Source organism: Peromyscus californicus, unplaced genomic scaffold, assembly GCF_007827085.1.
Source record: "Peromyscus californicus insignis strain IS unplaced genomic scaffold, ASM782708v3 Scaffold_9__1_contigs__length_137607984, whole genome shotgun sequence".
NCBI classification, from domain to species: Eukaryota; Metazoa; Chordata; class Mammalia; order Rodentia; family Cricetidae; genus Peromyscus; species Peromyscus californicus.
This window is the reverse complement of record NW_026294617.1, coordinates 123,384,143-123,401,170: the sequence shown is the minus strand read 5'-3', so window position 1 is coordinate 123,401,170 and position 17,028 is coordinate 123,384,143. Positions and strand designations below refer to the sequence as shown.

Sequence of the window (17,028 nt, the reverse complement as noted above, 5' to 3'; positions counted from 1 at the left end):
CTTACTCCGGGTCTTTATCAAGTCCTGACTTGGTTAAACGCTGAGAACAAACCACTGAATGACCCAAACCTGCCCTCGTCCCCCAGTCATCCTCAGACAGTTATGCATAACAAGTCTCCACGGCTACCCAGGTTACTCATGTCACTGTGTGTGCATAAAGCAAACTCATTTGTCACTTCATCTTGAAATCAGATGCAGTGACAGCTTGGGGCCTTTCTTCCCTCCCGGTCCTCTGAATTCATGCGTGACTAAAGTGACTCGGTTTTGTTTGTCTTTGTTCCCTCAGTCTTAGCACAGGGCCACAGGAGACAAGGCCACTTGCCTCTGAACGTGTCATTGCGTTTATCCAGAACCTGTTATCTTTCTAGGAAGGTGAAGTGATATATACAGACTGGAAAATGGAGAGAGACTCTGAAACTGGACGATTCATGCGTAAGTTTTATGAATTAGCCTGTTATTAATGGGATCTTCCCTTGTCATTAGCATGCGTGAGTTATTCATAAGAATGGGATGTTAGCACACATATAAAATGCATTTTATTGTCTTCACTCTTCATTGCCTACCTGCCCCCAGCTCCCACTAACCTCCTCTGTCCTCCTGCCTAGTCCTTATTAATTTATGTATTTAATGCCTATCTGCCCCCAGCTCCCACTAACCCCCTCTGTCCTCCTGCCTAGTCCTTATTAATTTATGTATTTAATGGCCCAGTGAGTTTCACTGGGCTTGCTTACGTGGTCCTAGGTTAAGGGTTATTTACAGGCGTGTGGGTTCCTTTGCCAGTGTCTATATCACTGAAGAGATGGCACCTCCTCCAGCCATTAACTCTCTATAGACATTCAGGAAGTGGGGGGACTTGGTGAGCCCCTACCTGACTAAAAAAACACCATCTACCTATAGTTCCTCAGGGGCACTGGGGCCTTGAGGGTCATCTCTCCTTTGTCCTGAGTGCAGGATACCCACAGGCCTGATCTTGCCCAGATGTTATGCCAGTAATCACAAATGCTGTGAGAATCACAATGTGTCTTCCAAAGACCGCCTTCTACCTTGCTGTACTCTTCTGTGAAGCTTCTGAGCCTTGGAAGTGTTGCTATATTTATTATATAATTCATATAGATATTCATTGTGGGTGTGTGTGCTGCATGCCAGACCTATGTATCATGGTGGTAGTCTTCACTCCCTTGGCACACAATAGAGGACTCAATGCCATGGCAGACATGGATTCCTCCTGGTCTCATACATTCTCCTGGGGTCCCATCTCCTCTTACAGCCTGCTTTTGAAAACTATTTAACCATGGAGGAAAGGTCAATTATTTTAAATGAATTTTATTCTATTTTTATACTGTGGGCCAGACAACGGTGTTAGTAGATGAGGAGGAAGTGTCCTCTTCTGACCTGTTGGAAAGGCAAACGAATGTTAGCATTGCGGTTGTAAGCAAGCAAAGTCATGGAGAAGTCCAGAGAGGAACTGTCTTTCTTGGGCTGTTAAGAAATGCTCTCCCTTGGACCCCAGTTGAGCTGAGTCCTGTCTTAGTCGATGTTCTGTTGCTGTGAAGAGACACCATGACCGCTGCAACTCTTAGAAAGGAAAACATGTAGTCGGGGTTGGCTTACAGGTTCAGAGGCTGAGTCCATTATCATCATGATGGGAAGCATGGTGGCGTGCAGGCAGACATGGTGCTGGAGAAGGAGCCGAGAGTTTGATATCTGGATTGGCAGGCAGCAGAAAGAGAGAAAGACACTAGGTCTGGCTTGGGCATTTAAAACCTCAAAGCCTATGCCCAGTGACATACTTTGTCCTATAAGACGACACCTACCCCAACAAGGTCACATGTCCTAATCCTTTCAAATAGCTCCACTCTGTATGAGCCTATGGGAGCCATTTCGTTCAAACCACCACAATCCTAAAGGATGGACTGGAAACTTTTCATATAGATTCCTTGTCAGAAGAGCAACAAGGACAAGCACATGGGAACCCAAAAGAGCACTGGACAGGAGGGATGCAGGAGAATTCAGAGCCAACACACAGCGGTCTAGAGGTCGGCCACAGCAGGACAGGGGCCAGCCCTCTGAGTCCAGGTGGCAAAGAGCTCTGACTGTCTTAATGAGGTTTTTAGAGCCAACTGTATTGAGGTTTTTAGGGCCTGGCAGGAGAGCGGGCGGTGGGGGACAGGAGGTGGGGCTGGGTCAGTAGAGCTCCTAATGGAAGCTGGGTGAGCAGTCACAGTGGCCTAGTGAGAGCCAGTGGGGACTTGCAGGCAGGCACGGTGATAGTCATATAGCAGAAAAACTTGGGAGACAGAGTCTCTAGGCCAAGACTCCATGGCCAATGAGATACGGGTGGTCAGGATGAAAAGGGGTTGCTTTTCACTCCTTGGCGTTTAACCCCAGGGCTGTGGAGACCCTGAAGCTGTCAGGCAAGCCCTGTGAAACAGGCAGAGCTGCGCCAGCCTGCTGTTTCCATTGAATAATGCTTGCAGAGTGGGAGAGCTGGTACGCAGCTGCACGGAACTGTAATCCATGTGCCCTGTTCACTGCGCTGCAGATGTTTTTCTTGTGAGTTCCCACCCTGCATCTGTCATAAACACCAGGGATGTTTCCTGAGCAAAGGCAGAGGCAGCTGCCACAACTCGATCCCTCCTATCTGGCACCAGGCAGGGGAGAGAATTTCATCCTCAGGGGAGAAAAAAAAAACTTGTGAAAGGCAGATTACCCTAAATAAAACGGGTTGGGGGTCATAGCAACTATTTGCACATGATCTAAGGGGCAAGTGAAGAAATGCAGATCTAAATGACCACAGTTGGCATAATTGTTTTAGTTGGTAGACCCTTGAACTGTACCATCAGCACATAAGCATACCGGGCACTCTTCCAAGCACTTTCCGTGGATAAACTCGTCACTGTCACAGCAGCCCTGTGGGGTCCCTGCCTTGGGCATCACCGTCAGTCTTTGAACCCAGGAAGTCTGCCACCAATCTGTGCCTTTTAGTTTATTATAATTTTCTTTAAACAACCTGGCCTGGAGGCTCTGGCACTCCATTTAATAACTTAGGGACAGCTCCATTCACTGTTGAAAGGCACGCTAGTTTTCCAAAGGACTCCAGGGAGAAAAGATTATGTAGGATGTTATTAAAAAAGAACAGACCTTACCGTTGTGGATAATGCCATAGCTTATCACAGTTCAGAGAGTTTCCAGCCCCCAGGACAGCCTTGCTCACTCAGAGACAGTGTGGAGGGAATCTGCCCCAGGGGCAGCCCCACAGAGAGACAAAAACATCAGCAAAAACAAAGCCACTGGTGTCTGGGGTGTCTTCTGCCTTACCAGGAATTTTCTAGACCACTCAAGAAAGCCTAGAGAATATGAGTTGTGGGATCTCTTCAAGATATAGCCTTAAAAAGTGGATCTCTTGCTTCCTACCCAGAAGAGTTACCGTTATTATTATTTTTCATACATTTGTTGAGATCAGTCTGTGCCTTACTCTGAATTGCTCTAGGTTGTATAAAGCAGTGGGTCTTCAGACTAGGCCCTGACCTAAGAGACACCTCCTACAAGCATCCTGAGGGTGCGTTTTCAGGATGGAGGATGACTTCTGCAGCTTGACGGACATTCGAACGGCATCATCTGTCTGGGACCACACACAGTGGCACAGACTGATACATTATTATTAATGAGAATAGAAAGAGTGCCACCCTGTAAATGTATCAGGGTGATTTAGGGCAGTAGGAAAACAAGGCAAATTAAGAAAATATGTCAGGGAAACTAGCCCCAAGAACTTACCAGACATTTGAGACCTAGGAAAGGCTGTAAATCTCTCACCTGTCCCCCAACCCACCCCCAAATGTGGGCACCTAGCACTGCAGAGACCATGGCTGTGGTGGTATTGTGTTCCCCGAAATATTGTGCACTCTAATAAACTTATCTGGGGTCAGAGAACAGAACAGCCACAGTATTAAACAAAGAGGTTAGGCAATGGTAGCACACGCCTCTAATCCTAGCATTCCAGAGGCAGAGATCTGCCTGGATCTCTGTGAGTTCAGGGCCACACTGGAAACAGCCAAGCATGGTGACTCACGCCTTTAATCCCAGGAAGTAATAGCAGGAGGCAGAAAGGTATTTAAGGCTTGAGGACGAGGAACTAGAGCCTGGTTAAGCTTTTAGGCTTTTGAGCAACAGTTCAGCTGAGATCCATCTGGATGAGAACTCAGAGGCTTCCAGTCTGAGGAAACAGGATCAGCTGAGGAATTGGCCAGGTGAGGAAGCTGTGGCTTGTTCTGCTTCTCTGATCTTCCAGCGCTCACCCCAATAATTGGCCTTGGGTTTGTTTTTATTAATAAGACTCTTTAAGATTTCTGCACAGACAGGTCAAGGACCCACAGGTGGAGATCTCCCAAACTGTCCTTGGGGTTTCAGCTTGGCTCATTCTCCCCGATACGGCCTACTGATAGAATCGACGCCTGCCTGTCCTGCTATCCACCCGGACCTTCTGCCCCTCCCTCAAGCTGGACCCAGCCCTTCCTTTTTGTCTTTGCAACAGGACTAAACTGTACAGTTCAACTCTGACCCTGCAGCCTGAAGCCACAGCCAGCAAGCCAGAGCAGCTGGCCGGTCTGGTTTGGTTAGTCAGCCCACCACCATAGACCACATTTCCTTCAGCCCCTGTGTTTCTCAGAAGCTTTGAAACCTCTGGAACCGTACCACTTAACCCTTTGTCATCATCCTGAAACCTGCTGTTAATGTGAAAAACAGCTCTCACCTCAAAGCAGATAAAGGATACTTTATTCTAGAGCCAAATGAGAAGGATCATGGTCTGAAAACACAGACTTGGGCTACCCTAAATTCCATATTCAAATATGGCTTTAAAAAAAAGTTCTTGAAATTTTTATTCTAACAACTCGAAGGAAGTCATAAATCCAGACACTTTTCAAATCCATTGCTGGAAACTCCAGGTAATGTGTCACAGCGAAGGAAGAGAATATCAGAATCTGCCTGATGACGTGCCTAGCTTTGGGGTGAGTGGAAGCCTGTGATCTATCAAGATAACGAGGAGGACTGGGAGCAGAAACCAGTTAGTCAGTTTAGGGGCAAGGACCTTGAAGGTGAACAATCCCATTTTTGTCCTTGGCCAGAAGCAGGAAATGTCCTTGTTTCCAGCCCATGAGGTCCAGTCGAGAGGTCTGGTTTCTTATCACTTTCTAAATGAACACCTTAGACTGGAAGCTACACTTGAGCCTGTGACCAAGACTCCAGTCATGACACTGATCCCTTCGGGTGAATGACTTTGGGACTATATTTCTGGATTTCCATGGTGGAAATGGGTTATACCAACTCCCCAATTATAACTCCTCTCCTAAATGGTTTTAGGGTCTCTACTCTTGAAGGGAGAATAATATAGGAGCCTTACAGGCTGTTGAGGAGTGACATCTTCCTAATATAAAGTCCCTGCCCCTAAATAGAGACACAGTGTTCTGATCAGCTCCAAAGCTGGGAGTCAAATCCAGGTCCTCTGGAAGAGTAGCCAGTGTGCTTAACCACTGAGCCATCTCTGCAGCCCAGGCTGAATAATATCCCATCACATATCTAGTCCACATTTTGTTTGGCCATTTATCCGTGGATACTCTCATCTTTCTTCTGTTGCAAAAGATGGTACCATGAATGTGAACGGACATTAAAAACCCTACTTTATAATTTTCTTACAAAATGTAGGGGGTCTCTTTCTCTTAAATATCCCATCAGTGTTTGGATTGAGGGGATCAGTTCAGCTCTCACGTGTCATTAAATTGATGAGATACAGAATAAATTTGCAGTTTTAGCCTAGAGCAGGGAGACATTGCACCTTAGGACCCACAGGCATGTGTTTTTAATGGTCGGTCATCCCTGGAGTTTGGAGCAAAGAATGAAGAGCATTCAGGTCAACAGTCAACCCTGGCAGATGGAAGGGAAACCCAAGCCCTAATCCTGAGAGGCAGGAAGACCCTGGGGCCTGTGGCAAAGGCTCCGGAGAGCTCTGGTCTCAGCGTCTGAACTTTACCTTTCTTAGTTGCTGTCGGTGAACTGCATCAAGCCAGTGGCTCTCGTCAGAAACCAGGCTGCTCCTCAGCGCTGCGTCTCGCTCGCTCGCTCGCTCTGCCTGGCCGAGCTGTCTCCATGTCTTCTTTCACAAATGCGTCCTGATTATCCACTCCTCTACTGCACCTTAATCCAAGTCACCACTCTCTCACACACACACCTAAACTACCACAGTCGTCCTCACTGGGGTCCCTGCCTCGCCTCGCCTGCCTCTAACCCATTCTCCCCACAGCGGCCAGAGTAGCTTTGGAAACATCAGTGGGTTTGAGCTGGACGCATAAAAAGACATTGCACTTTGGCCTTGGTCTGAACTCTTTTTCCTGAAGGGCCCTGCACAGTCTGGTCCTTCTAGACCCTGTCCATTCACGTCTCGTGCCTGTAGTTCCAGCTTCCCCTTACTGTTCCTCTTCCAGGGACTTCGGTGTGTGCTGTCCTTCTGTCCACACTGTTCCTCCACCCCAGAAATTCCCAAAGCTCAGCTACACCCAGGCCTCAGTGATTCATTCCCCCGACCCTTCAGTCTAAGTTAGGAGTGCCCCTTGTCGTCCCTCTTTGTGATGGTTCCAGTTACTTCCTGGAGCATCTGTTTACAGGATCGTCAGCCCCTTGAGGGGACGGCCACACTGGGTTACTAGCTAGCCATTGTCTAGGCACCCACATGAAGACCTTTTTCATATAAGCAACCCACAAATATTTAGTGACTCCCCGAATAGACTAATGAGCAGGTAAATGAAGGAGAACATGGCGCTGCTGAGGGCCTGAAAAGGGGCCCAGAAGGCAAGTTTCTGTGACAGACCATGCACCCAAAGTTGGCCTTGTGTATTTCCACAGCCAAGAAACCTGTGAACCTCTACACCGTCCACGACGGGTCTGTCCACACCGTTCAGAGGTCACCTTTCTACAACGACATCATCCTCACTGTTGGGGGATGGAACGTGGCCATCTGGAAGGAAGAAGTCATGGTAAGTTGCCTGCAGAACTGAGTGGGCGGGTGTCTTTGTTACTGAGAAAGACAATAGGAACAATGGCTGTTCCAGTATATCATGCCTGTGGGGCACTTTATAGAGAAATGAGAACAGATGGTCTGGCTCCAGATGTCAGCAGAACCACTAGAAGCCTTTGAAAGCACAACCATGTGGCTTTCTTTCCAGAGAGGGAGTAAACAACACAGCAAAGCCCTTGTTCTCTGAAACCTAATACGTGGTTTTTCTTCAAAATATCTGTTGTGGGCAGCTCATCAGACTTGAGCTTTCCCTCCTTGTAAAGATGGGACCCTGATGACTAGATGAAGTCCAGAGAAGTGCTGGGTATCTCCTTCTGCACCGGCAGCATGTTGGTGGGTTCAGGAGTTGGCATTTGCAGACTGGGGGTCCAGGGATGGCAGAGCACTGCTTGTCCAGACACATGTACGCACTGGTAAAATCTGGTCAGGATTAAGAGCCGGGTCCTGCCAGATAGGAGCCAGACTGCCAACACAAACAAATAAAAAAAAGTGAAAAACAATCCAGTGAGGCAGGGCAGGGCAAACCAGTTCTTTTTTGTGGGAAATCGAGACTACTATGCCCCTTTGGTACGACACTGAAACACTGGAGGGAGACAGACAGACAGAGGCAGAGAGCATGTGTGTATCACAGCTGGAATATCCGTGTCCTTTCACCTAATAACCCCCTCTGGATATCTAATTGATATAAATAATTTTAAAAAGAAATGTGCCAACATTTGTGCACAGGGTATCATTGAATAAAACTGAAAGCTGCTTAAATCTCCGTCAATAAACCTTCTATCAATAAATGTAGGCTTTATTTGTTTTCTGGTTGTTTGTTTGTTTTTACAGTGAGGAAGTTTTTTAATTAGAAAAAGAAAGCTCTGGCATGATTTTCAGAAGACTGTCAGGCACCAAAAAGCAGCTTAGCCTTAGAGTAAGGGAATTGAGAGAATGGGGACGAAAGGGCTTGGAGGTCACCGGATGAACAGGCCTGGGAAATCTTCCCTCACAAGAGGGTTTCCTAGGCATGGGTTGACTTGTGGGAGACGATTCCATGCCTTGCTTTAGTCACTGAAAATACAAGGGACACTTGGGTATACCCCATGGGTAGGTAGGTGGGCACGACAGTAAGAGAAAGCATTTTCCAATCTCTTCCCTCTGTGACAACTTCCCCAAGTTAGCAAATCACCTCAGCTGGAGAGAAAAAAAGATGACTCCACTGTGCTCTGGTGGCCTGGAGTGTCTCTTCCACACATATCTTCAGCCGTCTGAAGGTGCTTATGAAAAGTTTGCGGGCTCGGCTGCTGACTCGCAGCTGGGACCGACAGCTGCATTAGTTACTTCTCACAGCTGGGATGAAAACACCTCGGTGATAACCTAAAGCAGGACAGGTGGTTCTGACTGACTGGTAGGTGGTTGCGCGGCTCAGCTGGTTCTGGTCCCATGCTGAAACAGAATATGAAGGAAGCGGCAGCAGGCAGACGAAGCTGCTCACCTCCAGGTCGGTGAGAAGTAGAGGCACAGATCCAGAACTGGGGTCGGCTGCAAAGGGACGACCTTCCTCCATCGAGGCCCCACCACCTGAAGTTTCCAGGCCATCCCGACAGTGTCACCAGCTGGGAACCAAGCATTCAACACGTGGGTCTGTGGGAAACACATGCTCCAACCGTAACAACAGCCTTTTTGTTTGCTTCTTGTGGATCCCAGAACTGTTTCCATGGGCAGCAGATCCCTGGCAGCAAGGTAAAGTTAGAGGAGAAATTTCCTTACACACTTCTTGTATCTACTGTCCACAGATCCTCACAGAAATAGCAATCCATTCGGAGGCATCTGAAACAAAATTGGAGGGTTCAATCTTCTCTAAAAAAAGCAACTAAAAACAAGAAAACGAGGTTACTTATAAAGTAAACGGGAGAGAAAATAACTCTATATGTAAAAATAACTCCTATGTAAAAACTCACAACATTGCTGGCAGGATAGCTCAGTGGGTAAAGGCGAAAGAAGAGTATCAACTCCACAAAGATGCCCTTCGGCTTCCACATTGGCGTTGTAGCATGCACCACTCTCTGTCTGTCTGTCTGTCTGTCTCTCTCTCTCTCCCTCTCATTTAAAAAAAAATAAAAATAAAACCTCACAACAAAAGGAAGTAAGACCTCCCAGAAGGATAAACTTATGGTTAAGTGATCATGGCCAGCTGGGCTGTACTTAAAAAAAAAAATCATTGTGAATTTCCCTTGGGTCACAGGAAAAGTTTTTCAATGTGTCTTTTAAACTTGTGTTTAGAGTGGACCGCTCCTTCAGACATGCTGCGCACCGAAAAGGTACACGTCAGGGGCCTGGTCCCTAACAAGGCCCGGCGTATTCTACATTGGCCGAGAGGATGGATACGTCGACATCTGGGATCTCCTGGAGAAAACTCATGAACCAGCCCAGTCCCAGAATATTTGCATCACCATGATCACCTACATCAAACCCTGGACCTTCTCCTGTATGTTCATTCTAATCCATCCAGCAACGTGTTTGGAGGAACTAGGACCGCTCTGGCGTTCCCCTGAAAACTCCCCTCTCCCCCACACCCCCACACTCCTCCCCACACCCTCCGTGTTTTCCTCCCACCCGTCTTTGTGCCTCTCCCTTCTGCTCTCCACTCTTCCCTTTGTTTCTCCAACAACATTCCCATCTCCCCCTCCCCCCATCTTGCCCCCAAACTCTGGAAGGCCCAAAGCTACCCTGGCAGTTTGGACTTATCAGCAGTAATTTCTCAGACTTCTGATAAAAAAGCCGGGCCGAGGCCGATTTTGAAGCACAGGATGGAAAGCATCCATCTAGTCTTCTCTCAGCCTGACAGAACAGTCCTAAAGCTTTGCGGCTTTGTGGCTATTTCTCTTCCAGAAATATTGAGTTGTGTTTCTTTGTCAACTTTTTAGATATTACATACTTTAGTGATGCTTTCAATGACCACGTCAAGCAACTCCCTTCATGGGATCACACGATTCTCTAGGGTTATATATCTATAAAGCTTTAGTGCCTGGGTTAAATATGAATAAACAGCAATATACTACCAAGCAAGCATAAATTCAAGGATGTATTTATAGAAAAGTAATTTATTTCCTTTGATTATTTTTTTCTTTTTTTTAATTTGTTTTTTGTTTTGTTTTGTTTTCTGTTTTCTGTTTGGCTCAAATAGTATTTTCTGAGTAACTCCGATACACTTGTCCTTACTGGACGCACTTTCCCTGTGTTCCCAATAGGCACAAGATTGTCTCAACGATTTCTTTCGGGGGAAACACCCTCCCTCCTCCTCCCACTCAGGATCTCTAGGACTTCTCAGCCTGGTTTCCACTTAGCCATGTGGCATGACCAAAGCATGTTTCCCTATCCTTGGTACAAAACACCGACTTTGTACCTGCAGGGTTGGGAGTGGAGGATTCAGCAATTTGAACCAGACCTGAAAACGAGAAGGGGGAAATATCTGGAGCATGGAGAATGAGCGTTCTCACACACTTGGTTCTTTTTGTTAAAGCAGTGTTCTGTCATAGGAAAACGGTGGTTCGGGCTGTGTCTCGGAAACTCATTGACCCAGCACGGTCCTTCAGCTCTCAGTGTGCTGGCTGAAATGGGCTTCCCGGGTTAGAACCACGAGCTCTCCCTGCTTTCTTAAGACCACAGAGAAAGGGGGCTTTCAGCCTCTCTCCTCTGACAAAGACTCAGAGTTTTAGCTTCCATCTCATCAGCTGGAAAAAATGACTTGTCCGTGTTTACATGGTCCAGTCATGAGCATCTGATGATGGAGTTGCCAGGAGTGTGGCAACCACAGCAGGTCCTTCAGGAAACCACAAAACAAAACATCCTTTGTGTTTCACCTCTTCAGATGACTTTGTGTTTGTTGAATTTCTCCCCTATTTTTTTTTAACCTTTCAGCTAAGCAGCAGTTTATAGCCATAGCTGATTATTATGGAACACTGCATATCTTAGAAATTCCCTGGACATTAAGTCACCCTTCCTTTAATGAGGTTAGTAAAGTCTCGGTTTTGCAAGTTTGATGTTGCTGGGGCATTTCTTTCTTTTTTTTTTTTTTTGAATTATACTTATTTATTTGTGTTGGGGTGGGTGCATGCCATGGTACACTTGTGAAAGTCAGGGGGCAACTCGCAGGAGTTGGTCCTCTCCTTCTACCGTGTGGGTCCTGGGGATTGAGCTCAGGTCATCAGACTTGGCAGCAATCACCTTACCTGCCAAACCACCTTGCCAACCTTTGGGGGCATACCTTAAAAGTGTGTTTAAAATGTTGGCACTTTTGCTTCACAAGAGAATGAGAAACTTGTGCATTTTAAATAATAAACGAATACTTTATCATATGAATTAGATAGTTTGAAGCTAAGGAAAATAATCAAACACGAGAGCAGAAAGGAAGGAGTCCAGTGAATGAGGTGCAGACTGGGAGAGTCATTATTTTCAAGTGTTAGCTCTGCCACTTCAGTGACATCCTTCCGCAAGGACTCTGATGTATGTACGTACCCCTCCATCATCCTCCCTGACCTCTGCACACTGCTGGCCTTGTATCTGAACCACAATACTCTGACCCCTCCAACCTCATGCTCACCGCCTAAGTGTTTCAAGCAATGCTAAGAATGAGGCTATAAAAGGATTGATGAATGAAAAATGTAAATATATATGCACTCACATTAAATATACAGATCGCAGTCTATCACAAGTCCCAGCATCAGGCTAGTTCCTAACGGGCAGCAAGCTTGCCCTGACTGCCTTCCCCAAGGGAGGTCTCTGTTGACTCCCTGCTAATTTTGTATGCCTGTGTGCTAAGCCTTCTAGGGAACCGGAATTCAGCTCCGCTTCTAGTCCCTTTAAAGTCTCCAAACAGTGCTAGAGAGATGGCTCCACCATAAAAGGCTAGGTTCACAACCAGAAATATAAAGTCTCTGTAGCTCTCTTCTTCTGAGTTTAACAAGTTTATTTGAGGACATGCAACTTCAGTCTCCGACGTAAGAAGAAAGAAAAAGGGGAAAAGCAAATTCCTGAATATCTCTGCTACAAGCACTGAAGGTTTTTACAGCTCTCTCCTTCAACTATAAGGGCGAACCTGCAAGTCACAGGGACCTAAATGTAAGCACAGAAGCATGCACACAGAGCTAGCTTCCCTGACCTGCAGGCACACCCCCAATTCACACCCGCCTAAAGGATGAGGAGCACTGTACGACGTTCTTCTGCTCACGGTTAAGAAGGCAGCTAAGAGGCTGTAGTCAGTGGAGTGAGGAGATACGGTGGGAAAATCCTAACTATGGAACAGCAGGCATTCTAACAGAGCCTTGTACAGACCACGGGTGTCCCTGGCTCATCCCCGGCCTTTGCTTCTGACAGGTAGCAAGTGTGAACTACTACTTTGAAAGAGAAGTCAAGCATCTGGACTATGTCCAGCAGCGCAAGCTTATCCGTGAAGAAGAAAAGAAAGAAATAGCCCTGGAACTGGTGAAGAAGAAAACCGTGAGTGACATTTCCTCTCCTGCCAGTGGGAAAGTGTCTCGGGGCTCGTCCCACAGGAGTCCTGTGGGCTCCACAGCTTTCTGCTTTTCCTTATGAGAGTCAAGAGGGCATGTCTTCGATTTCCTAGACCACCATGAGTGAACTACCTGTTGAGCACCCAGCGAGATTCTATCACATTTTTATCTGTTTCTTGCGTGTGGGTGGGTTCTAGGTGGTAAGGCTGTAGAGAACTCACATACGGAGGTCAGAAGACACTTTATGGGAGTCAGTGCTCTATCATGTAAGTCTGGGAAGGAATTCAGGTCGCCAGGCTTGGCAGCAGGCACCATACCCACGGAGCCAGCTCACCAGCCCTGGTACACAGTGAGATTCTGTCCAAGCCATCTTTCTGTGACTTACTGTAATTCTAAAATCCTTTCGTGTAGATACAAGGATCCACAGGGAAGTGCTTTCATTACGTGGAATTTTTTGGGTCTGCTGAGTGATGCACTGAAACAGGCCATACAAAAAGAGAACCAAATATAGACGTCAAGACCTGAGCTGGCCCCCACCTTTGCTGAGCTTTGGTTGTCTTGTCTGGACAATGGGAATGCCAACAGCTACCTCTGGTGACTGCTGAAAGGCCTTCAGCTAAATAGCGTGACCACTCGCCATCAAATGGCCGTTAGGCTAACTGTGGTGGCAGATAGATGAGAGGGGGGGTATCTTTTATCATACTGTGATGGATAGTGTGTGAACCCAGAAACAGAGAAGTGGGAACATGTCCATCTTACACGCAGCTGTCAGAGGAATGTGACACTCTGCAGGCCTGCTCCCCTCTTTCTCAGTCCCCCTCTGAGGGACAGGAACTCTAGGGCTGGTTTTCCGTCATCCATTAGAATTGGGGACTTTTAAATGCTCCATAAGGTGTTCTTCTTGTGTTCCCTCTCAAGTCACCTGGATTTGTATTCATGTCCCTTGTTGGCCTGCCTCCTCCCTTGCCTCTTTGCCACCACAGTTTCCTAACTGACCCCACCTGTGGTCTCTTCGAAGCCAAGCACATAGTATCCTCCAAAGTAATTTTCCAGATGAGAGCCCAGGTCCCTAAGAAAAGCAGCAGCATGTGGATACTGTGATGTTCTGCACACATCACTCACTGACAGACTCGCAGTCACACAATCAAAGCGGTGGGCTCATTTCAAAAGCCCTTGGTGGTGACATCACATACAGCAGTCCCAGCAAACCAACTTCCTGCCTAGTCCTGCTGCAGCGAATGAATTGGTGATGGCTTTGTGCTTTTTTTTTTTTTGTTTGTTTTTGAACACTCACAAACACTGGTTTAAGTGCTTTGGTGGGAGACACTGCCACTCTCTACCCCAGCAGTCTATCCACAGTTGCTACAACGAAGTATAAAGCAGTTCTGCAAGTCAGCAACCTACCCTCCAAGCCACATAAGGAAAGCAGGACACGTGGAAAACTGGGGGAGGAGTCTGTCTGTGGGCCTGTAGCAAGGGTCCTCAACCCTTTCACAGAGGTCGCCAAAGGCCATCGGAAACACAGATACTTACATTACAATTCACAACAGTAGCAAAACTACAGTTATGAAGTAGCAATGAAAATAATGTTATGGTTGGGGGCAGTCACCACAACCTGAGGAACTGTATTAAAGGGTCGCAGCATTAGGAAGGTTGAGAACTACTGGTCTATAGAAAGAAAAATAGAGGGCAGGTTCTTCCCCACTCGCCACTTCTCAAGCACTTAGACTGCCCTGTCCATCTGTCCTCCTACCCTCCCACAAACCCCTGTGAGAGAACAGCCCCACCAGCTCTTCCATAAAACCCAGCTCCTTCTCATTCCGCTTTGGTTTTTTTTTTTTTTTTTTTTTTTTTTTTTTTTTTGGTTTTTCAAGACAGGGTTTCTCTGTGTAGCTTTGCGCCTTTCCTGGAACTCACTTTGGTAGCCCAGGCTGGCCTCGAACTCACAGAGATCCGCCTGCCTCTGCCTCCCAAGTGCTGGGATTAAAGGCGTGCGCCACCACCGCCCGGCTCCGCTTTGGTTTTTAAGCTATCAGTGACTTACAGAACTGTCTTGCTTGTTTCCCCCTAGAAAGTCTACACTAAGACGAAAGAGCAGATGGAGGCTGAGCTGAAGTTGGAATATGAGAGCTATTTGGAGCTTGAGAAGTCCATCCTCTTCAATCTTGGCCTAACCAAAGTCTCAGAGAAGGTATCCTACTTAGATATGGCTTAGCAAAGAGTCTCGAAGATGGTTCCTGCGGTCACTCTGGTGATCTTCCCTCTGTTTTGATTGATTGTATTTTATGTGAGGTAAAATAATAGCAAACTGATTATATATAGGTTTATTTGTAAATGCAGGCTTTTATTTCACTGGTATTAAAACAATTAAATTCTGTCAGATTTATTTCAACCTCATGGTGAGTTTTATTGGACTGTGTGCAGAATGTGGGCTTTTCGAATAAGAACATCTTGATCTTCTGACAGTGGTATTACCCAGCTTCAGGCACCCCCTCTTCCCCAGGGCTGGTCACACAGAGGCCCTAATCCCAGAAGCAGAAGTCAAATTTTGGTTTGTTTTTTTTTTTTTTTTTTTTTTTTTAGTTTTTCGAGACAGGGTTTCTCTGTGTAGCTTTGCGCCTTTCCTGGGACTCACTTGGTAGCCCAGGCTGGCCTCGAACTCACAGAGATCTGCCTGGCTCTGCCTCCCGAGTGCTGGGATTAAAGGCGTGCGCCACCACCGCCCGGCTTGTTTTGATTTTTGATCACATTTCTGATCCCCACCACATTACTTTTGACCACCTGTCTAAAAGAAATGCTTCCCCCAAGCCAGTGCACAGATGGTAGGTCCATGTTCTAAACACAAGATTAGCCAACTGAATCCAGAAATACATTTTTAAAAGGATAACACATGAAGACCTGGGTGGATTTATCCAGGAAAACAAGATTGATTTAACAGTAGAAAAATGAGTCCGAGATTGACTAAACAGAGAAACTGTAATGCTGATAGGTAGAGAAAACATTTGTTAAAAATGCAACATTCATGACAGCACATTCTTAGCACCTATAGAGAAGACCCTTTTTAACCGATGAAGGGCATCAAAAAGGCACCCTGGTCATGTCTGTCTTAGTGACTTTTCTATTCATGTGATAAAACACGATGACCAAGGTAACTTATTAAAAGAGCACATTTAATTTGGGGCTCACAGTTTCAGAGGGTTCAAGTCCATGACCACCACCATGGCAGGGAGCATGTCAGCAGGCACTGGGCAGAAGCTGAGGGCTTACCTCTTGAGACACAACCATGAGGTAGCACACTTCCTCTAATAAAGCCACACCCCCTAATCCTTCACAACCAGTTCCACCAACTAGGGACCTAGTTATTCAAACAGAAGGGCCCGTGGGAGTCATTCTCATTGAAGCCACTACACTGGCAAATATGTAAGAGATTTCCTCTAAGACGGGGGAACGGCATTGTACTCATTTAAATAGTGCAGGAAACTGCAGTTCAGGAAAACACAGAGCCACACCATGACGCTCCCATCACCCTGCCCAGGGACAGTGGTTTCAGCTTGTGGAGGATTCACAGAAGGGCTAAGCAGGAAGGCAACACAATCCACTTTCCTGGTAAGAAGATAAGGAACGGACTAGAATGGAGAGTCCTCTAGCCAGAAATCCTCTTAGGAGCTCATGGTAACAGTTCAAAGTGAAAGATGAGATGGGCCTGGATGTAAAACATCGTGTGAAGATAGAACTGAGAGGTTCACTGAATGGGAAAGGAGAGACAGAGAAGGAGGCCAGTTTAGAAGTCAGGTTAACAGAGGGAAGGAGACTGTGAAGTTAGCCAGAGATTGGCATTAACCAGCTGTGTGCCCTCCGACAGATGACAGGACTCTAGGAGAGCTTCATCCCTAACCAGGCTGAAGCCACAGATTGGCAGCACACAGGGGCTGGAGTTTATAGTTGTTTCGAAGCACCAGGCTGGTCTTGAACTCTCAACCTTCCTGCCTTGGACTTCATCCAAGGAGCTTGTGCACTCCTTGGTGATTGCACCTCAAAGCACTTCACCAGGAGGTGGAATAGATCCGAGGCAGATCCGAACCTGTGGAAGGAGAGAAGAAAGGATGGAATACAGCTAGACTGCACCTCAGTCTCCCAGCATTGCCTCGGTTACACATCCTCCCTCGGACGCCACGGCTTCTCCCTGCCTTCCTGCCTCCCTGCCTTCCTCTCTCTGTGTGTATGTGTCCCCTCTTGTGTACGTATGTGGGGGGGGGGGGGAGATGCGGTGCATGCACACACTGAATGTGCACATCTGCATGCCCATTTGGTCACATGGAGTCCAGAAGAGGACATCAAGTGTCCTGCTCTATCACTCTTCACCTTATCTAGTTTTCTTTCTCTTTTTTTCAGAACATAACACTCTACTCAATAACTAGTCACCCAATGTTTGACTATTTAGATTAAGTGCAATTATCATTCACCTTT

At 46.8% G+C, this 17,028-nt stretch overlaps 1 protein-coding gene across 1 annotated transcript in view; it reads left to right on the top strand.

Moving 5' to 3' along the window:
- The window catches only part of Dnai3 (dynein axonemal intermediate chain 3), a 64,626-nt gene extending 49,673 nt beyond the window's left edge, over positions 1 to 14,953 (top strand). The window contains exons 18-23 of the mRNA XM_052731491.1: positions 369 to 432; positions 6,895 to 7,025; positions 9,332 to 9,536; positions 10,970 to 11,061; positions 12,425 to 12,547; positions 14,633 to 14,953. Coding sequence (XP_052587451.1) covers positions 369 to 432; positions 6,895 to 7,025; positions 9,332 to 9,536; positions 10,970 to 11,061; positions 12,425 to 12,547; positions 14,633 to 14,776 — 759 coding nt within the window. The 3' untranslated portion in view covers positions 14,777 to 14,953. The remainder of the gene's footprint in view (positions 1 to 368; positions 433 to 6,894; positions 7,026 to 9,331; positions 9,537 to 10,969; positions 11,062 to 12,424; positions 12,548 to 14,632) is intronic.
- The last annotated feature ends 2,075 nt before the right edge of the window (positions 14,954 to 17,028 follow it).